Here is a 19,075-nt window from a genome sequence, read left to right as displayed (position 1 = left end):
CAACCATGAAGAAAGGGCCCCAGTTCAGGCGGGGGGGTCGTCTCAGGGCGGGTTGCGGCCTGGGAGGGACGGTGCTGGTTAGGGCAGGCCGAGGCTGGCATGGGCAAGTCCTAGGCGTGAGCACCCTCAGGGGTCTCAGTCAGGGTGGTCCTGGAGGTTTGCTGGGAGAGCGAGCTACTGAGGGGGTCCCTTGTGGGAGCCGATGGCCCCGATGAGGTGGAACCCTCAGTTGTTGAGGGCAGAGTGAGACAGTGGGGGCAGGGTTCAGATCTTTGGTGTATGATGCTCCAGCCGACTGAGCCACACCAGCCAGAACTCAAATTTAGTCTTTTTTAAAGATTTACTTATTTATTTTTAGAGAGAGGAGAAGGGAGGGAGAAGGAGAGGGAGAAAACATCAATTGGTTGCCTCTTGCACCCCAAGCTGGGGACCTGGCCCACAACCCAGCCATGTGTCCCAACCAGGAATTAAACTGGGGACCTTTCGATTTGCAGTATGACACCCAACCCACTAAGCCATGCTGGTCAGGGCTGAAATTAATCATTTCAAAGTGGCACCTGTACATTCTCAGCGTGCAGCCACCCCTGTCTGACTGGACTGGGCACTGGTTGTCTTTCCACAAGACAGTTCACGTGGACCTGAGGGCCAGGAGTGAAAGTTGAGGAAGAAGTTAAAACTCTCTAAGAAATGTTTATTCAAAAGAGTCGAACAAACTGTTTGAGTATGAAACATCAAGACTTTTGGGTGACTGAGGCATCGAAATTGGCTAGCTCTGCTTGGTGGCGCTGTCAGTAGATAGCTGAGTGAATGTCAAGTGTGTAGGAAGATGTGCAGGGAGCCGAGGTGCTCGGGAGAGCTCTGGCCGCTCTTTTGGGCTCAGGCATCCAGGTGGGGGCATGTGGTTTCAGTAGGGACCTTAATGTCAGACCTCAGTGTGGATCTTGATGTCCCAGAGAAGCTCTTTCATGGAAGGTAGCTTCCCTTTCCAATTATCTGAATCTCAGTCACCCTCAACAACAAAGCTGAGCATAAGCAAAGAGCTTACAGTGGCTTGCCCGAGTGGGCTGCTCCCTGGGTCCTCCCGTCTGCCTGAGTGTTCCACACACTGTTCTAGTGACAGGACACACACCTGTGTGATGGGGTGTTGCTGGCCCAAGAGCGTGAGCTGCCCCTGCTCCCTGTAGCCTGAGGGCAGTGGGAAGGAGTAGCAGGAGAGAGGCCTGGATGGTGTGATTCCACTGCAGGGGGCTTTGTGCGCCTGCCTGGGGTCGGGACTTGCTTTCTGAAGGTAAGCAGAGCTGTTTCAGGATAATAAGGTTTCTTCACAACTTAGTCTTAAAATGGGATTGGTGCTCAGGTTTTGATCAGCAGTTTTGGAGTCCCTCACCCAGATCTGCAGTGAGAGGTCACTTCCGGCCTTAGAGAAACCCAGGGAATCCAGACATAGCAGGCTGACCTCAGGGTGGGGCCCAGCAGGCTTTCTGCGATGAGTGAAGGGGAAGGGCCCTGTCAGCCCCTGCGCTGACACCTGTCTTCTCCTGCCCTTAGTAAGCTCTTTCATTCCTTCTGCTACAGACGGGGGTGGGGGTGGGGGTGAGGGGTTGCCCCTGGGTGGGGCTGCTTGGGGCCAGGCGGTATTGTGTGGGTGTTTCGGCTTCACACAGGAAAGGTTTCAAACACAAGTCCAGGTGACTATGAGGGAACACTTGTCAAAGCTGGCGATGGTAAAATAAGGAGAAGCTTGGCATGAAGAAGCAACAGGGACTTCCGCCAGGATGGAGGCACAGGTGGATGTGCCGGGCTTTCTCACACAACCAGGTATAGAGTCAACTAAATATTAGCAACAGAAAACACAGCCAGAACACCGAAAACAGAACTTTTCGGAAGTCTGTTAACAACAAATGCTTCAGCCTGACCAGTAAGAGGGGTGAAGCCAGCAGCTGGAGGAGCGGGGTTGCACAGGAAAACTCGGTCAGATGGACTCAGGAGCGTGGATCCCAAGCGTGGGGTTGCAATGGGCAGACCCAGGGAGGGTGCAGGGCAGCGTGGATCCCAAGCGTGGGGTTGCAACGGGCAGACCCAGGGAGGGTGAGGGTGCGGGTTGACTGTGGTCTCGAATTCGTGCGCAGATAGACCAGAGAGGGAGTGGACAGTGAGACGGGACCGAGCAGGCCCCAGCATCCAGAGGCAGCAGAGGGGGCCACCATTTCCCCACTCTGACCCCGCCCCCACATACAGCATCACAACCCAGCAACCTGGGCGACCCCGCCCTGGTGAACACTTAAGGCTCTGCTCTTCATACTTAATGGGCGCAAACAGACCAAGAATGGCTCAAGAAGATCTCAAAGCCCCAGAGCCCATAACTCTAAGTGATGAAGAAATAGCAAAACTTTCAGATGCAGAGTTCAAAACACTGGTGATCAGGATGCTCACAGAACTGGTTGATTTTAGTCACAAATTAGAGGAACATATGAAGGCTATACTAATTGAAATGAAGGAAATTGCACAGGAAACCAATAGTGATGGAAAGGAAACTGGGACTCAAATCAAGGGAGTGAACCAGAAGGAAGAAAAAAATGACCAAACAGGAAAATATGAAGAAACAAGAATTCAAAAAAATGAGGAGAGGCTTAGGAACCTCCAGGACATCTTTAAATGCTCCAACATCTGAATTATAGGGGTACCAGAAGGGGGAAAGGAACAGCCACCAGTGGAAAACTTATTTGAACAAATAATAAAGGAGAATTTCCCCAATCTGGCAAAGGCAGTAGACTTCCAGGAAATCCAGGAAGCTCAGAGAGTCCCAAAGAAGTTGGATCCAAGAAGGAACACACCAAGGCACATCATAATTACATTAGCCAATATTAAAATGAAGAAAAAAAATGAAGGAGAGAACCCTAGATGCAGCAAGAGATAAGGGGACAGTCACCTACAAAGGAGTTCCCATCAGACTGTCAGTGGATTTCTCAAAAGAGACCTTACAGGCAAGAAGGGGCTGGAAAGAAGTATTCCAAGTCACGAAATCCAAAGACCTACAACCAAGATTGCTCTTTCCAGTAAAGCTTTCATTTAGAATGGAAGGGCAGATAAAGTGCTTCTCAGATAAGATCAAATTCAAGAAGTTCACCATCACCAAGCCCTTACTATATGAAATGTAAAAGAGACTACCTAAGAAAAAGAAGATAAAAAATATGAACAGTGAAAGGACAGCAAACTCACAGTTATTGACAACCACACCTAAAACAAAAGCAAACTAAAAGGACAGCTAGATCAGGAGTGGAAACATAGAAATGGAGATCACATGGAGGGTTAGCAACAGGGGAGTGGGAGGAGGAGAAGGGAGAGAAGGTACAGAGAATAAGTAGCATAGACGATAGGTAGAAAATAGGGGGAGGGCAAGAATAGTATGGGAAATATAGAATCTAAAGAACTTGAGACATGTGGTCATAAACTAAAGGGGGGGAATGGTGGGGGAGGGTGTGCAGGGTGGAGGGGAATGAAGGGGGGAAATAGAACAACTGTAATGGATAATCAAATAAAAATTTTTTTAAAAAGGCAACAGGAGGGGGGGTGGGGGGAGCTGCCTTAACTCACTGGGAAGTCAGAGAGAAGGGGCCTTGGGGCAGGTTCAGGGGATTAATCTGAGACAGTCGCCGCCGCCCATGGCTCCCCTGATTGCAAGTCTTGAGATCCCTTATAGTTTAGGAGATCTGTGCCTGTGGGGAAGAAGAGGGAAAGGGGAATGGTGTGGGCTGCTGCGGTTTCAGGGGAGTCTCAACAGAATATGCCTCAGTTCTCCAGGTGTGCCTTGTCAGGGTGGCGGACTCACTGATTGATTGGTCAGTGACTGTGGGGGGGGTTGTTCGTCACTGCAGGTGGTCTGAGCCTCGGCCACCTGGTCTGCTGGTTTCCGGGCCTGTAGCTGAGGCTCAGATATTGTCTTTAGGGAGGTGACCTGGCTCCAAGTTGCTCAGCCAGTATGTTCAGCTGTCTGTCTCAGTTCCCTCTTCTACTTGTTGAGGAATTTTCTTGGCTCTTTACTGTCCTGCCTCACTTCTGCAGATCCAGAAAACAACACCACCACAAAGGCCACAGTGACCTCAGCCACCACTACAAATTCACATGTAAGATGGCATAAAAATGAGAACACTCCTCAGACCCGAAGGACATTTTGGTCTGCAGTTTTGGTGCTTATGTTTGTCCTGAGGGAGCAGAGACCCTGAGCTCCGGGCAAAGCCATCCTCGGGCACAGTTACCCCAGAGGGCAGCTCAACAGAGTTAGGGTTTTTATATGCATAGGAGAGGAAAAACAGTTTTCCTTCCACCCTTGTAGGTTCAGGGACTGGGGCCCTGAAAATTAAACTGACAAAAGATGCATTAACAGGAGAAAAAGTTTATTACCTAACACATATGAAGTCCTTCTCAGAAAAGAGGTCAAGACCCAAAGAACCGGTGAGACCAGAGGGGTTTCTGCCTCTGGGCTGGTGAGCTGTGTGAGGGTAGATCTGAGACGATGGTGGAAGGCCAGGGCTGTTCCATCAGGAGCGTCACGCAGACTTAGCCTCCTGCAGTCTCCCGAGTCATGATGTCTGAGGTGGCTGGGAGGCGGTGTCTGCTTGGTGTGGCTCCATGGGTTGAGTGCCAGCCTGTGAATCAAAAGGTCGTTGGTTCTATTCCGGGTTGGGGCATGTGCCTGGGCTGCAGGCTAGGTCCCCAGTTGGGGAGCATGTGAGAGGCAGCTGTTCAACGTTGCCTTCACTTTCTGCCTCCCTTCCCCTCTCTCTAAAAAATAAATAAAATCTTAATGAAACAAGAGGTGGTATCGCCTTCCTGGGAGGGTAGGGGAGCCACCTTCACCAAGGGCTAGGAGAGGGAACTGCCATAAATCATTCTTTGTCTCAGGTGTTGGTATTTCCAGAACTGCCCAGCTCTTTCGGGGCCTCCCTGTGGTGAAGGGCACGTTGAGGGTTGGTTGTGGGGTAGCAGAGCTCATTGCTACCTTCACACAGAGTAAGCCGGAGGTCAAAGATCAGTGTCCCAGTGGAAGAAGTGGACTTCAGGAGAACTGACGAATTGCTAGCCGATTTGAATGCCTTTTTTGTTTTATGAGACTTTAGTACATGTCATTTTCTACATTCTGAGCAAAGCTTAGGTTGCTGTATATTTTGAACCAACTGTTTCCTTTTTCTGTTGCAGACAAAGCGGAGGGACTCACCTGCTGAAGGCGGCCAGAAAGCCAGTGAGCACGACAGCAAGCAGGTACCACCCTGGGCAGGGTTGAGCTGCCCCGGGAGCGCGTGGGCCGCGGCCTGTGCCACGGCTTCCTAACTTACTCAGTCATGCTCACTCCTGACACATAGTGACCTACTTAATGCGCACATGTAATATAACTGTGTTTTTAGTTACCTCTTCCAAGTTGTCTGTTCCATGTGTCCTTTGTTTTAAAATGCTTAAAAGAACAGTGTCGTGCAGGCAGACCTTGGAGATACTGCAGTTTCGGTTCCGGGCTGCTGCAGTACAGCGAGTGTGGCAACAAAGTGAGCCATAATCTCTTTGCTGGTGGCGGGTCTTGCCTTCAGTTTGCAAAAAAATGCAACATTTGTGAAGCGCAATAAAATGAGGCCTGCCTAGACATTGAAAAAAACAAAACCCAAACCTTTGAAAGTTTCCTCAGGAAAGTAAGACTAGCAAGACAGCTCCTCTGGGTCAGTGTCCTGGGGCTGCTGTGACAAAGCCCCACGGGCCGGGGCCCTAAACAACCCAGTTCATTCCCTTGCAGCTGGAAGTCCGAGATCAAGGTTTGGCAGGATCTGCCCCAGGCCTCTGGTCTGGGCCTGTAGACACTGTCTTCTCCCGTCCCCTCTCGTCTTCTCTCTTTTGTCTGTCTCCAGATTTTCCCTTTTTATAAAGACACAGTCACAGTGATTAGGACTCACCCTAATGGCCTCATCTTAACTATTTCCTTGCTAGAGATCCCATTTCGAAGTATAGTACCATTCAGTGGTTCTGGGGTCAGGAGGGTCAGGGGCACAGTTCAGCCCAGACAGCATCCAAGACAGTTGGCTTGGTCTCTCTAGGTCACACAACGTATTGTTACATCTGAGATAATGGTCAGCATGTTCTTTGAGGTTTTGTTAACTGTTCGCCCTCCTTGGTGAGGCGAAGTGGGGCGCTTCCAGCTGAGCCTCCACTGCCCTGAGGCTTCAGCAAAGTTGGGGTCTGTTTCTCTGTCCTGCCCACCCCAGCGTTGGGCTTGTTCAAACCTACTTGTTTGTTTTGAGAAACAATTCTCCCCTCACCCCCACCCCATTGCTGCCCTAAGGACTGAAAACTTTTTTTATTTTTATTTTTAGAGAATGGAAGGGAGGGAGAAAGAGAGGGAGAGAAACATCAACATGTGGGTGCTTCTTGCACGTCCCCAAATGGGGGACCCAGCCTGCAACCCAGGCATGTGCCCCAACTGGGAATCAAACCAGCAACGCCTTGTTCACAGGCGGGCACTCAATCCACTAAGTCACACCAGCTAGGCTGAAAACTTATTTTTATCCATCACTGTAACAAGGCAGAGATGTAAACATTTGGACAGCTGGGATGTGGCGGTCTCTGTAATGATCTTTATTTTAAATTACTGAATGGGCAGCACCTCTCCTTTCTTTCTCTCCTGGTGTTCTGGGTACACGATGTTCTCCCCCCCAACCCCCGCCCCCACCAGGCACCTCCCTGCAGATTTCTCCTCTGGAGCAAGTCACTCAGTCACTTATGTTCTATTAGGAGCTTCTGAAACACATGTTTGAAATCAGGATAGTCGAAAGTGAAAATGCAGCTTAGTTATTTTGTGATGGTTTTTTTTTCTCCATAGATGAAATTGACAAGATGTTCATTAAGAATCTGAAACATGAAATCTTAGCAGTAAGGTAGCATGTTGCCTGTGTCAGGGCTGCTGAAGAAGGGCCTGGAAAGGAGCCGGAGGGCAGACTCCCCAAGTCGCACGGTGAGGGACCCCACCCAGGCCAGGGTCCAGAAGCCCTAGGAGAGGGCTGGGAAATCCCAGTGCGTGAGCTGCCCTGGGACATCGTGCTGTCCCCCACGCTGGTATGTCCTCACATTGTGGCAGCAGCCCCACTCCTTGGCACTGATAGTAAACTGGCCAAGTTCATCCACAGGCCGGCTCCCACCTGTGCCCAGAGACCCCCGTCCCTTCCAACGTGAAGCCGGGCTCCAGGGCCAGTGAGCACCACTTGGGACAGGATTGGAGACCTAGCACCAAGGGTCTCTAGGTGAGGCTAGTGTTCCCAGCCTTTTCCCCACAACCTACCCCAACCCTCTACTCCCTGCGCCCAGGCATCTTCCCAGTTTGAAAAGCTGAAGGGTACACCGAGGTGACACCGTGCTCTCACGGACAGACAGCTATCTGGGACCCCTTCCCTGTATGTGGGCACCAAGCTGCTCTGGCCAAAAGACAGCATTGGCCACTCTATCTGCAGGACCTCCTATCTCCTCTGTGTCAGCTGCAGGACCCTGTGTCCCCAGCGTCATTCTTCGACAGCCCCGGCAGTGGCTCCTGTTTTCCGGCCTTGGCCATTGGGTCGGAGAGGGGAGCACCAGGAGCCTCGCTGCCCAGTTTTCTTTGGTGAACTGAGATGGTTTAACTCCTGCTCAGTCTGGCCCGCCCCGAGTTCCGTCTGCCTTCCTGGATGCTCCGTTCCCCCTGCTCACCAGGCCACACTTGTTGGAAGGTGTGGAGCAAAACAACTATCCTGCTGGTGGCTCCAACGTTGCTCAGAGTGGGGTTGCCCGTCATGGCCCACGTGATGACCCGTGCTGGCTGCAGAGCCCGAGGAAGTGCTGTGTCTGGTGTGCCCGGAGCCCAGGACTTGCTCTTGTTCCACCTGGGAGGCCCAGCCTTGGGCAGCCAGACCCATCTCCTTGCCAGCTCCAGAGCACAGCCCTCGTGAGAGCCGTGTGTTTAGGCACAGTCATCGTCCTGAAACCGTGGGGTACCTGCTTCCTTGCCAACATGCAAGCTTTCAAGGTTAGCACTCCAGTGAGACCCCAAGTCACTTCAAGTTTCCTTCGGCCTAATGTTTTGTGTCGGTGGAAGTTGCTGTCCTCCAGCCTATTACTTAAGACATGCAGATGGAAAAGCTTCATGACACTGGGATTGGCGATGATTTCTTGCACATGACGCCCAAAGACAGGCAACAAAAGAGAAAAAAATATCAGTTATACATCATCAGAGTTAAATACTTGAGTGTTAGAGAACGCCATCAACAGAGTGAAAAGGCAGCCCGTGGAATGGGGGAAGCATCCACAGACCCTGTGTCTGGTGAGGAGCCAGTGTCCACAACTTACAAAGAACTCCTACAACTCCACATCCACCAAACCCAACTGAAGATGGACCAGGGACTCGAACAGACATTTTTCCAAAGGAAATAGCCCATAAGCCCATGAAGAGATGCCCCACACCCTGGGTCATCAGGGAAAGACAGCTCACATATGTTCCCGAACTCAAGGGTTCACCACTTAGGGTGCTCTGTTCAAAGAAGGTGGGGTGGTTGTCACAAAGTAGTTTTATTTACTTGACAGCAAGTCAGAAAGACAGGATTTATATCAAAGCTCTGGCTCCCCTAGGGGAGGCCTGGCCATTGCTTACGTGCACTGCCAGTCAATTGCGTGCTGATTTCTTCTTTGCAGTTGGCTCCTTTCATGCTTTGAGATCCCCTCAGCTCATCCTGTTTCCTGCTGCAGCTGCAAAATACTGTGCTGTATTTTAACATTTAACAAGAAATAACATTTGGAACTGCCCAGACCTTGAGATCCTTGTCTATCTAACATCCACAATGAGATACGACTTTCATACTAATTGAAAAAAAAAATCATAAATAATGTGTTGGTGAGGATGTGGAGAAATTACAGCTGTAATGAATTAGAAAATAGTAGGGTGGTTCCTTGAAAAATTAAAAACAGAACTACCATGTGATAGAGTGACTTCACCTCTGGATATATGAGGTCTAGAAGGTATCCAGTCAGGTAATATGGAAAATAGAGACATTTATTAAAGAAGATACGAGATACAAGAAACATTGTACATAGGATAGTGATTCCTCAGTCCCGTTCAAAATGGGCACCTTGTGACCTCACATAGTTCTCCCAGTTGCCATCCGCTGCCCCATCGTATTTTCCCGAGTCGCATTGAAATCTCTTACCTTTCCAAGATGATTTTAGTTTGGGGAAAATTTAGAGGTCGTAGGCTGCCAAATCTGGGCTGTAAGGGGCTGAGTCACCTGGGTGATTTGATGTTTCTCCAAAAAACTCTGCATGAGACGTGATGCATGAGCAGGCGCATTGTCATGATGAAGCTGCCAATCACCATTGCCCACAGCTGCGGCCTTCTGAATCATCTGAATAGTTTCTGTGGAGGAATGTTCAAGCTTAAGACAAAATTCAATGCAGATTCGTTGCTCCACTTGCTCAGTCATTTGGAATCGAACGGCCACACAATACACATGCTCACTCAAGCGTCTACCGCCCCCACTGACTAGTACAGTGAAGTCATCATTGTTCACGCATGAGCATTTTAGTCCACTTTCCTTGGCTGCCAGGTGACATGGATGTTACTCACACCATTCTTGTTATATTAATAGCGGCTGGACTTTTTCTGGAGAGACCTCGTATACTCAAAAGAATTAAAAGCAGTAGCTCAGAGAGATACTTGTTTCACCCATGTTTACAGCATCATTATTTAGAATTGCCAAAAGGCAGATGCAGCCTAAGTGCTGGACGGATGAAGGGATAAGCAAAATGTGCACACCTACAGTGGAATATTACTCAACCTTAAAAAGGAAGGGAATTTGGCATCTACAACATGGGTGAACCCTGAAGGCCATGAGCTAGTGCTCCCATTAACAAAATACCACACACTGGCTGGCTAAAATAACAAATGTATTTCCTCACAGTTCTGGAGGCTGCAAGTCCAAGATCAAAAGGGTGGGCAGGTTTGGCTTCTCCAAGGCCTCTCTCGTGGCCTGTAGATGCTGGCATCTCGCTGTGTGCTCAGATTCTTTCCTCCGTGTGTGCACCTCCCTGGCGTCTCTTGCTCTTCTTCCAAGGACGCCAGTCCTGTGGGATGAGGACCCCATTCTTCTGACCTCATTTCCCCTTAAATCACCACCTTTGAGGCCCCATCTCCACACACAGTCACACGGGGCATTAGGGCTTCAACACATGTCTCATGGAGGAGCACAGGCCATCAGTCCGTAACAGAGACACTGTGCCCAGTGAAGGAAGCAAGCCGTGAAGGACCACGTTATGTATGATTTCATTCATATAAGGCCCCTAGAGGAGTCAGATTTCTAGATAGAAAGTAGGATGGTGGTGCCAGGGTCTGGGGGAGGTGGGGGTGGGGAGTAAGTGGTTGATGGGGGCAGTGTCAGTTTGGGGAGAGAGAAAAGTTACAGAGATGGAGGGTGGTGATTGTGCGTCAGCCTCCCCTGGTGACGGTGCCCTGTGCTCCACCCATCTTGGCACGTTTGTAACTGCCATGGCCTCCGCGAAAGGGCCTGCCAGGATGTTCTTGATTTTCAGGACAAAGTGTCACCCAGTGTCTTCGCAGGGGCACTTCCTCCTGCAGTGTGAATTGGCGTGTGCGGGTAAAGTCACAGTGGGTGCCTCAGGCTGGTGGCTCCGGGTCAGGCTCAGTGTGTGGGGTTTGGTCTGGAGCATCTGCAGTGTCCATGGTTGGTTAGTGGTTCCTGGCTCCCCTGGGATGACACACAGCCCAATGGAGGGAGAGAGGAATGAGAGGCCTGTGGTCACACCCACTGCTGGAGGGACAGGAAAGCCCGCTTGTGGGTGACCCCAGAAAGCGTCGGGAAAGAAGGCTCTCCAGGCTTCTGTAGTTTGAGTTCTTATTTTTAAATTTTAACCACAAACACGCAGTGGCGATCAGTCCCGGGGTCTCTGTACCCGTGGACCCATGGTCTCTCAGGGGGAGCTCTCCAGCCTCAGTGGGGGGCTGGGGGCCTGTGAACCCAGGGAGCGATGCCTCAGCACCAAGAAACATTCGCTTTGAGAAGCTGTCCTGTGCTAGATTTCTGTCTGACAATACGCAGAGTAACACTCCTTAGTATGGAAAGCTTCCTGGAAGCTGACAAACTAGTAACCACACTCCCTGCCTTATTGGCCTTGTAGCTGCTCCACCTTCAGGTTAACTTCTTCTGAATTATTATTATTTTTTACTATTTTTAAAAGATTTTATTTATTTTTAGAGAGAGGGGAGGAGAGGGAAAAGAGAGAAACATCATTGTGTGAGAGATTGGTTCTCTCTTGAACACCCCCAACCAGGGACCTGGCCTGCAACCCAGGCGTGTACTGTGATTGGGAATGAACCAGTGACCTTTCATTCACAGGCATGTGCTCAGTCCACTGCGCCACACCAGCCATGGCTTCTCCTGTGTTATTTTAAAGCAAAACTCAGATATTCACACTATTTCACCTCAATGAGCTCTGACTCCAGGTTTCCGAGTGACTCCAGAGTCTGCCTTGCAGAGACACCTGGGGGCTGGCTTGCAGCCCCACCTTGTGTCGCTTTCAGCGAGTGCTTTTCTCATGCATGGCACCCTGCACACCGAGATTGGGCTAGCTCTTTTTCCCTTAACCCGTTACCTATCATATAAAGAAAATGTGACTTGCCCCCACTTTTTACTTTTCTTGGGTAATGGGGTCATGGGACCATTTCATCTGTGTTTTCAGAAGGGACTGGTGCTGTGTTTTGTCTGTTGGTGGGTTGTTTTCTAGTGCCGAATGCCTGCTTTTGAAAACTGCTTTCTGCAGAGCAGTTTGTTCGATAAGACACTTTCCAGATGTGTTTGTTCCCAATCCTGCTAGTGGGTATGCTTGTCATGGTCATTGTAAATAACTAGATGTTTAGGGGGACAGTCCACTTTCTTTATGTTTTGCTTTGGGGAGAGAGGCCGGCTGATGCTTCTGTCTGTCCATGACTCTGTACTTAGGTCATGCTGCTGTCGTCCATGTAGGTATGCCTGCTCATCCTGTTTGTGTCTTTGCACAGAACCACCTAGCGGTGTTCACAGTGGTTCACCCGCTTGCTCCCAGTGTGAGCTCCAGCGTGGCCTCCAGCCTGGCATCCAGTGCTGGCTCCAGCAGCTCCTCCCCCACCGCTCTGCCCGCTCTCTCGGCGCGTGCCCACCCACTGGACTCCACTGGCGGTGCCCTCGAGTCCATCCCAGGTAAGCCCAAGATTCTCATTTCCCTGACTTAGCACTAACATTGTAGCATTTGAAGAATAATCTACTTAGGGATACTTTCAGAATGCAAGTTTTGGTGGAAAAGCCACATGTATTTTGGTGGTCTGTGCGATACTTTGGCTGTATTGCATGTGGTTGTGGAAATACCTGCATTAGCAGCAGCCTGGTACTACAGAGCTGATGATATGCCTTCAGGTGGGGGCAGTGGTACAGGCCCCAGGGCAAGGCAGAGAATGGGAGGCTTTAGAGAAATTTAAATGGGAGTTGGGGGCAGCGAGGGCAGCAGAAGGTAGGGAATCATAACGGGTGCAGATGAGGCCAGAAGGCAGTGGGCATGGCTGCCAATTATTGGGGGTCCTTAGCTGCTAGGAGTCATTGAGGGTCTGTGGACTGATGACCAATGTGATTGGAGTCAGGCTGTCGTGGAAGTGCAGGGAGCAGGATGGATACAATCCTGGGGGTGGTGGACTGTGTCTGGCCCCCTCAGGCCACATCAGGCTACATCAGGGCAGTGGGGCACCTGGCACCAGCGGGGGACCATCTGCATTGCCAAGCTGACCCTCACCCTCATCTCTGTATGGTACGGAGAAACTCCAGGAAGGCCTCTGTGTTGCGGCGGTTCCAAGTTCTCTGTCTGGGGGTTGGCCGGGAGGGTGTGGCTGTGGCTGTTGGCAGGAGAGGGGGCCCACCCAGTGAGAGGCTGGGCCTGGCAGCACAGAATTGTAACATTATGGGTAAGTGCAAAAAATTTTAACATAAAGCTTACTTTTTCCAATATAAAGGTAGTAATAGTAAAATTTGAGCCTAAGAAAAAAAATAATCAGGAAAATGAAATTCCTATTCAGCTCTGCTCACCTGAGTGGAAAATAGAACTAGGCACATCTATGCTTTGAAAGTGGCCTCTTGGGACAGGTGATAGATAGCTTACAATTGGAGTTAGCATAATTTCTAGTAATTTTTCCAGCCATTGTCATAGCACCTAAGGGGCAGTCTCTCGGCCTGTTTTAAGTATGTAACTAACCATCTTGTTGTGGGCTCTTTCACTGACTTAAACATTTCTTGAACTAACTACCAGGAAGTGAAGAGGTGAATTTTTTTAGGATCAACACTGCCTCCACTTACAGGTTCAGGGTAGCACGTTTTTGTTGCTCTTGCTAAGGCAATGAGCTCCTGCCATCAGTGCCATCCTTGCATTTTCTCTGCTCACCCTCCTGAGGTCACGTGTAAAGTTATATCCTACTACTGCCCCAGTTATGGCAAGTAATGGAATGCTCAGACCCGCCCTCTGACCCCAGGAGGGCCCTTTCTACTGTGGACTCCCAGGACCCAGTGTCCACTGCTCCTGCGTGGATGCTGACAGGGGTAGACTGTATTGTTTTCTCCTCTAGTACAGTTTCATTCAGGTTACGTCATTACTAATGCACTGAACTTAAAACATCCATTTTTAAAGTTATTCATTAGAGTAAACTAAAAATAAATAGGTGCCTTTTCCAACTATTCTGCATTTAATGGATTTAATGGAGTCATTTCAGGGCCATTTGGCAGATTTTATTTTCTTTGCCTTTCACTTCATATGAACAGGTTTCAGATTAAAATAGTGACCGAAGGAGTTCATTGCCGGGCGAGACTGGCAGCAAAGGGCAGCAGGAACCTTGAGTCCCCCGCATCGCGGGGTCGGCTTCGACTCAGCCTCAGGCGAACCACGCCCGACTGTGGTCTGCGTAATGGGGGCGGGGCCAGGGGCGAGGCGCGTCTGAGGCTTGCGTCACTTGTGGGCGCGGCGGGCGCGGGATGGGCGGGGCTCGGGCCGCGGGCCCTATTTGAATCCACGGCGGTGGCGCTAGCACCACCGCGACGGCAGACCGTGAGTCAGCATCCTCAGCCGTGCGGCTCCGGGTGCGGGTGGTCTAACGTGAAGCTGCGGAGCGGGTGGTATGTCCTCCCCCTCAAGGTGTGGTGCACCGATCCCCCTCCGCATGTGCGCCCCCTCCACGCGCTAGCACCCCAAGTGAGGTGCGTCTCCCCAACCCCCCTCCTCCGTGCACTTTCCCCTTTCGCAGGTCTGCCTCCCCTCTTCTCCAGATGCCTCTCGTATTGGTCCTCGGTGCGTGCGCCAGGTGTGAAAGCAGGGGTTGGTAGCAGTTTTCCTGGGGGCTGCGGGGTGAGGTAAATGCAGATATGCCCTCTTGAGGAGCCTGCTCTGCAGAGGCGCTCTCTGGTCCTTGCGTGGGCACCAGCCGCGAGACTTCTGCAGCGGATCCTTCATCACCTAGAGAAGGTGGGTCTCTTGCTCCCGGGAGAGGACGGTTTCCTGTCTCACCAGCGAATCGCCTGCTGTGCCTGCGCTGTCGGCCGGGGTGAGCAGGTGTGCCAGGTGTTTCTCTGTTTTGTAGTCGGGGCAGAACTGCCCGGACCAGGTGGGCGTGGGGAGCTCCACCCGATCTCTGGGTCTTCCTATCTGACCTTTAATTCTGTGCATTGTGTTTGTTGTCCCCGTGTGTCCCCTGACCCTGGGACCGTGGCGCCTCTCCAATGTGCTGTGTCACGTCAGGAACAGGGCTTTGCCAGGGCCATTACTCAGCAGCTTCCAGACAATTTCTCCTTAACATCTGGGTGGTGCCTGGGATTTTGCCGAGGTTGGTTCTAGGTCAGATGGCACAGTTTATGTTCACGGGTACTTCTGGCTTTTGAGTGCTAAAGCCTCTTTAAACGTCAGTTCTTCTCTAAGAATATTTCGGGAGACCTGGGTCTGACCTCAGGGAACGACAAGGTGTGGTAGGACAATAGCCCTGCTCCTGAGAAAGTGGGCCGGGACACATCCTGGCAGCAGTAGCCTCTGCCTTGTAAGGTGAATGCAGGCTCTGGTTGGTCAGGTGCCACTTCTGCACCTCAGAGGGCAGCAGGGATGCACCTGTGTGCTGAGTCATGGGGTGGGGTTAGGGAGATAAATCACTTTCAGGTGAGAAAGGCTCCTGCGGTCCAGTCTGCTTTCTCATACATCCATGCCTTTGTGCCTTTGATTCAAAAAAGTGCTTCTGGAACTCTGCAAGCTTTGAAACTGGATATCTCTGACCTGATCCCAGGGCTGTAGGTGCTGAGAGCGGGACCCATGTTTTCAGGCCCAACTGACCAGCATGTCCAGGACAGTGGCTTGGGACCCTGGGCTGAGCAGTCATGCCGGGCCAGCTCACAAAGGGTGGGTTTGGGCCTCCTTTCTTTTGGAGGTCTGCCTCCAAAAGACAATTTCTCCTTTTGTCTTTTGACAAAAAGGGCAGAGTGAAGAGGTGGGGGGTCAGGTGCTTGTTCTTAGAGGGTGGGTGAGTGCATGTCAGTCAGCCCTGGCTCAGTGCACCTGCATAGTCCAGGCTAAGGTGCAGGAATGGAGTAGGGGAAGACTGAGAGGGTTTTGAAGGCTGAGCAGGAGTTCTCCCAGGACTAGTGAGGCTGATGGAAGCCATGCTAGGCTGCAGCCTATAGCAGTGTCATGACTTTCAGACAAAGGAGGAGCCAGTTTGGGGTGGGAAGGCTGCTTGGGGCAGGTGCAGGATGGGGCAGGGTAGAGCAGACAGTGTCCTGCCTGCCAGGGGAGGCCGGACTCATGACATGACAGGGTTGGCTGATGCCAAGATCACTCTTGAGACAGTGTAGGTTGGGGTGAAAGGGCAGCTGCAGAGATGGCTGGAGCTTGGGGCCTGACTGATGTGTGTTTAAGAGGAGGAGGAGGAGCTAAGGGTTCCCACAGGGCTCGTGCTCAGTGAGTTGGCCCAAGTTCATCAGCCTGAGGGAGGCACCTGTGCCCAGATGGAGAAGGCTCCAGTACAGCAGAGGGGCCTCTCCCTGGTCAGAGGAGGTGATGCAGCCATACTGAGAGGCATCTGGGGGTGAGCGCCCCAGAAACCATGTATGTCTGAACATGGAAGGGCCCAGAGATTGACTCAGAGGAAGGGGAGAGGGACCAACAGCAGGCAGGGGCTGCCTTTGACCAGAGGGGTTTTGGAGCATGGCACAGGGCTGGGCAGCAAGGCCCAGGTGGCAGCTTGAACAGTACACTGGAAACGGGATGGCAAGAAGGGGTGGACCAATGGGGACAGGCTTGCACATGGGGCTGCAGCGCCTGCAGGGCTGTGGTTGTGACCCGAAGAGTGAGTGTGAGCAAGAGCCTGGACCTTCTTCATGGAATTCACAGCAACAGGACACAGGTCTGACGGTGGAAGGGGTCCTAAGAGGTCTGGGCTATGGGTTTGTGGGAGGTGCTAATTCAAGTACCAGAGCACAGCCTCCTGGAGGGGATGGATCAGATGCGGTGGGTGTCACCAGGTTGATCCCCATTATTGTGGGTTGAATTATGTTTCCCCAAAACATTCCCTCAGACCTGCCCCCCTGCCACCAACCTGGGAATGTGACCTTATTTTATTTGGAAATGGTTTGTGCAGATGTAATCAAGGTGAACTGAGGTCATTAGCATGACCAAGGTGACCAGGGGTGATTAGCATCACCCCTAATCCAAGGTGACTGCTGTCCTAGGAAGGAGGAGACAGACAGAGGAGAGCCAGCCACATGGTGATGCATCCACCAGCCAAGGAAGGCCAAGGGTTTCTGACTAAGCCGAAGCTGGACGAGGCAGAACGGAGCCTCCAGAGGGAACGCAGCCCTGTGCACCTTGATCTCAGCTTCTGGCTCCAGAGCTAGGAGAATGGATTTGCGGTGTTTGAAGCTGTCTGGTGTGTGGCGCTTGTTTTCAGCCGGCCCCCAGAGGCAAAGACCCTCGTGCTTCTGGGTGTTAGGAAGAAGCTGCCTGTGGCGAGAGAGAGACTGGCAGCAGAGAAGGGCTTGAGCAGCAGCGCTGATGGGGGAGGGAGCAGGCAGAGGGAGAGTGAGGGCCAGAGGTCGGGACTGCCCTGTGTGTCTCCGCTGCCAGGTCTCCCTGAAGGCTTTTCTGTACAGACTGTGGCAGCAGGCCATGTTCACACTGCCTGGTCCTTGGCTGTGGCATTGGGTGCTGTCTTTGCTGTGTGGGTGTCACATTCGGGAGGCCACAGTGAGCGGTGTTGTCTTTCCACGGCCTCCTCGGGGACTAAAGAGCTTGTGGCATGGCCAGCCTGGGGCCTGCATCTGCTCCCTGCACAGTTGTCTTTGCAGAGTTAGGCATCTGCAGGGCCAGTGTCACAGCCTTAGCACCTGTTTGCCTCCCAAGATGGAATCTGGGGACTCCTGGTTGAAGTGGGAGTGATGGAGCCCCCTGAATGCTCACTGCCTTTCCAGATAAGACAATCAGAGTTGTGTGAATAATTTCTCCTTGGGAGTGGGCAGGGCCCTGGTGCCTCCCCACTACGCCTGATGACAGACAACAGTGCGGGGAGGACAGTGCTCTCCAGGTGACTTGGCAGCTTGGCCTCAGTTCTCCAGGTGTGGGAGGGAGCCAAGGCCTTCAGAGTATCTGCTCAGTACCCTCTCTGACCAGTGGAGTATGGTCCTTCCTTTGCTTTGGGCCCTGGACCCCAAGTGTGATCAGGTTGGGGTCGCCTCTGCAAGCAGCAATGATGAAACAAGTAGACAGATGCAGGCCCTGGGCCTTGCCGCTCCCTCATGTTCCAGACATGAGATCCCCCCTGCTTCTGCCTTCTGGTGTGTGCACGGGGCCTCACACCACAAAGGCTGGAACCAGTGGTTTTCTTTCGGGTGTGCACTCCGGAGCATCTCTCATCGGCGAGAAGCCCTCTTGCCCTCAACTTGTGTGGTCCCCACAGGGGCTGAGCAGGGCAGGAGCAGTGCAGCCTAGGGTGCCAGTCTGGGCGAGACCCCAGGTCTACTCTGCCTGTGTCCACGGCTGGCTCCCCATGGATTTGTGTGTGCTGGGGACTAACATTCTTTGTTATCCCCTATTTCCTGCTGATTACAGTTAATGTCTCTCATTGTAAAGGCAGCAGCCTTTTCCCCGGTGCAGGTGGGTTCCTCTGTTCCTTGAGCCACACTTCCATCCTCTTCCTTGGCTTAGCCTTTGCTCAGCTCTTATATTTGAGTGCAGTTGTTTAAAACAACCCCAACCCAACAGCTTCTTCCTGCAGCCTGGGCCGAAACTGCATCCTGGCATGACCCTGTCCAGGGGACGTGGCTGTCCCTCTGATGCAGCCTGGAATCTGGGCAAAGCCAAGTGTGGGATGTGGTCAGGACTGGGCAGGGACTCCTGTCTCTGGGCAGCTTTGACCTGGTTATAGGACATGCTCTAGGGAACTCTGTGACACTTGGCAACAAGCAGCTAGGGGCAGGGCAGAGGTGGGAGCCTCCAGAAGCCCAGCTCACTCACCGGGAGCAGCAAGTCTGACCAGGGCCCCCATGGAGTGTCCCCTGGGCTGTGGAGATGTCTGTCTTGGTGGCTGGGGCAAGGTGGTTTTGTGGCCTCTTGAAATGAGACCTGGTATATTTGGCCAAGCATCATAAGAGGCTGAGGGGGCCCTCGGCCACCAGATGGTCAGGGCTCAGCCGCACAGGAGACATCCACCTGCTTCGGGGGGCATGCTGTAGGGAGAGAGAGGGGATCCCCAGAGTTGGGGTTGGGGGAGAACGGGGCTTAGCGTCAGAACTTCGATGTGCTATGTCTTCGATGTCACCAAGCTCTCCTGCGGACTCGGCCTACCTTTGGGTGGGGAAAGCAGCTCTGGCTCACGGGGTGTGTCCCAGGAGTGCCTGCTGCCCCTCCCCTGGCCATCTCCCTAGGGTCCTTTGCCCTTGCCTTCCCTGAGCTGACCCTGCATGACCTCAGGAACTCATGAGATGCACTGACTTTGGGGGCGGGCCAGCCTGACTTCAGC

General features: G+C 52.1%; 1 protein-coding gene across 15 annotated transcripts in view; it reads left to right on the top strand.

Annotated features, from left to right (window-relative positions):
• Positions 1 to 19,075, top strand: part of UNKL (unk like zinc finger) — a 51,847-nt gene that overhangs the window by 26,406 nt on the left and 6,366 nt on the right. For 11 of the 15 annotated variants that reach the window (XM_037157114.2, XM_053671619.1, XM_053671616.1 and 8 more), the window contains 2 exons: positions 5,197 to 5,259; positions 12,071 to 12,248. In XM_037157114.2, the coding sequence (XP_037013009.2) occupies positions 5,197 to 5,259; positions 12,071 to 12,248 (241 nt within the window). The other 4 variants (XM_053671621.1, XM_053671622.1, XM_037157124.2 and 1 more) reach the window with 4 other exon arrangements.

The sequence above is a fragment of the Artibeus jamaicensis genome, unplaced genomic scaffold (assembly GCF_021234435.1).
Source record: "Artibeus jamaicensis isolate MK-2021 breed Jamaican fruit bat unplaced genomic scaffold, CSHL_Jam_final contig_700, whole genome shotgun sequence".
Lineage (NCBI taxonomy): Eukaryota > Metazoa > Chordata > Mammalia > Chiroptera > Phyllostomidae > Artibeus > Artibeus jamaicensis.
The sequence above is the reverse complement of the archived record's forward strand: the minus strand, read 5'-3'. Positions and strand labels throughout refer to the sequence as shown.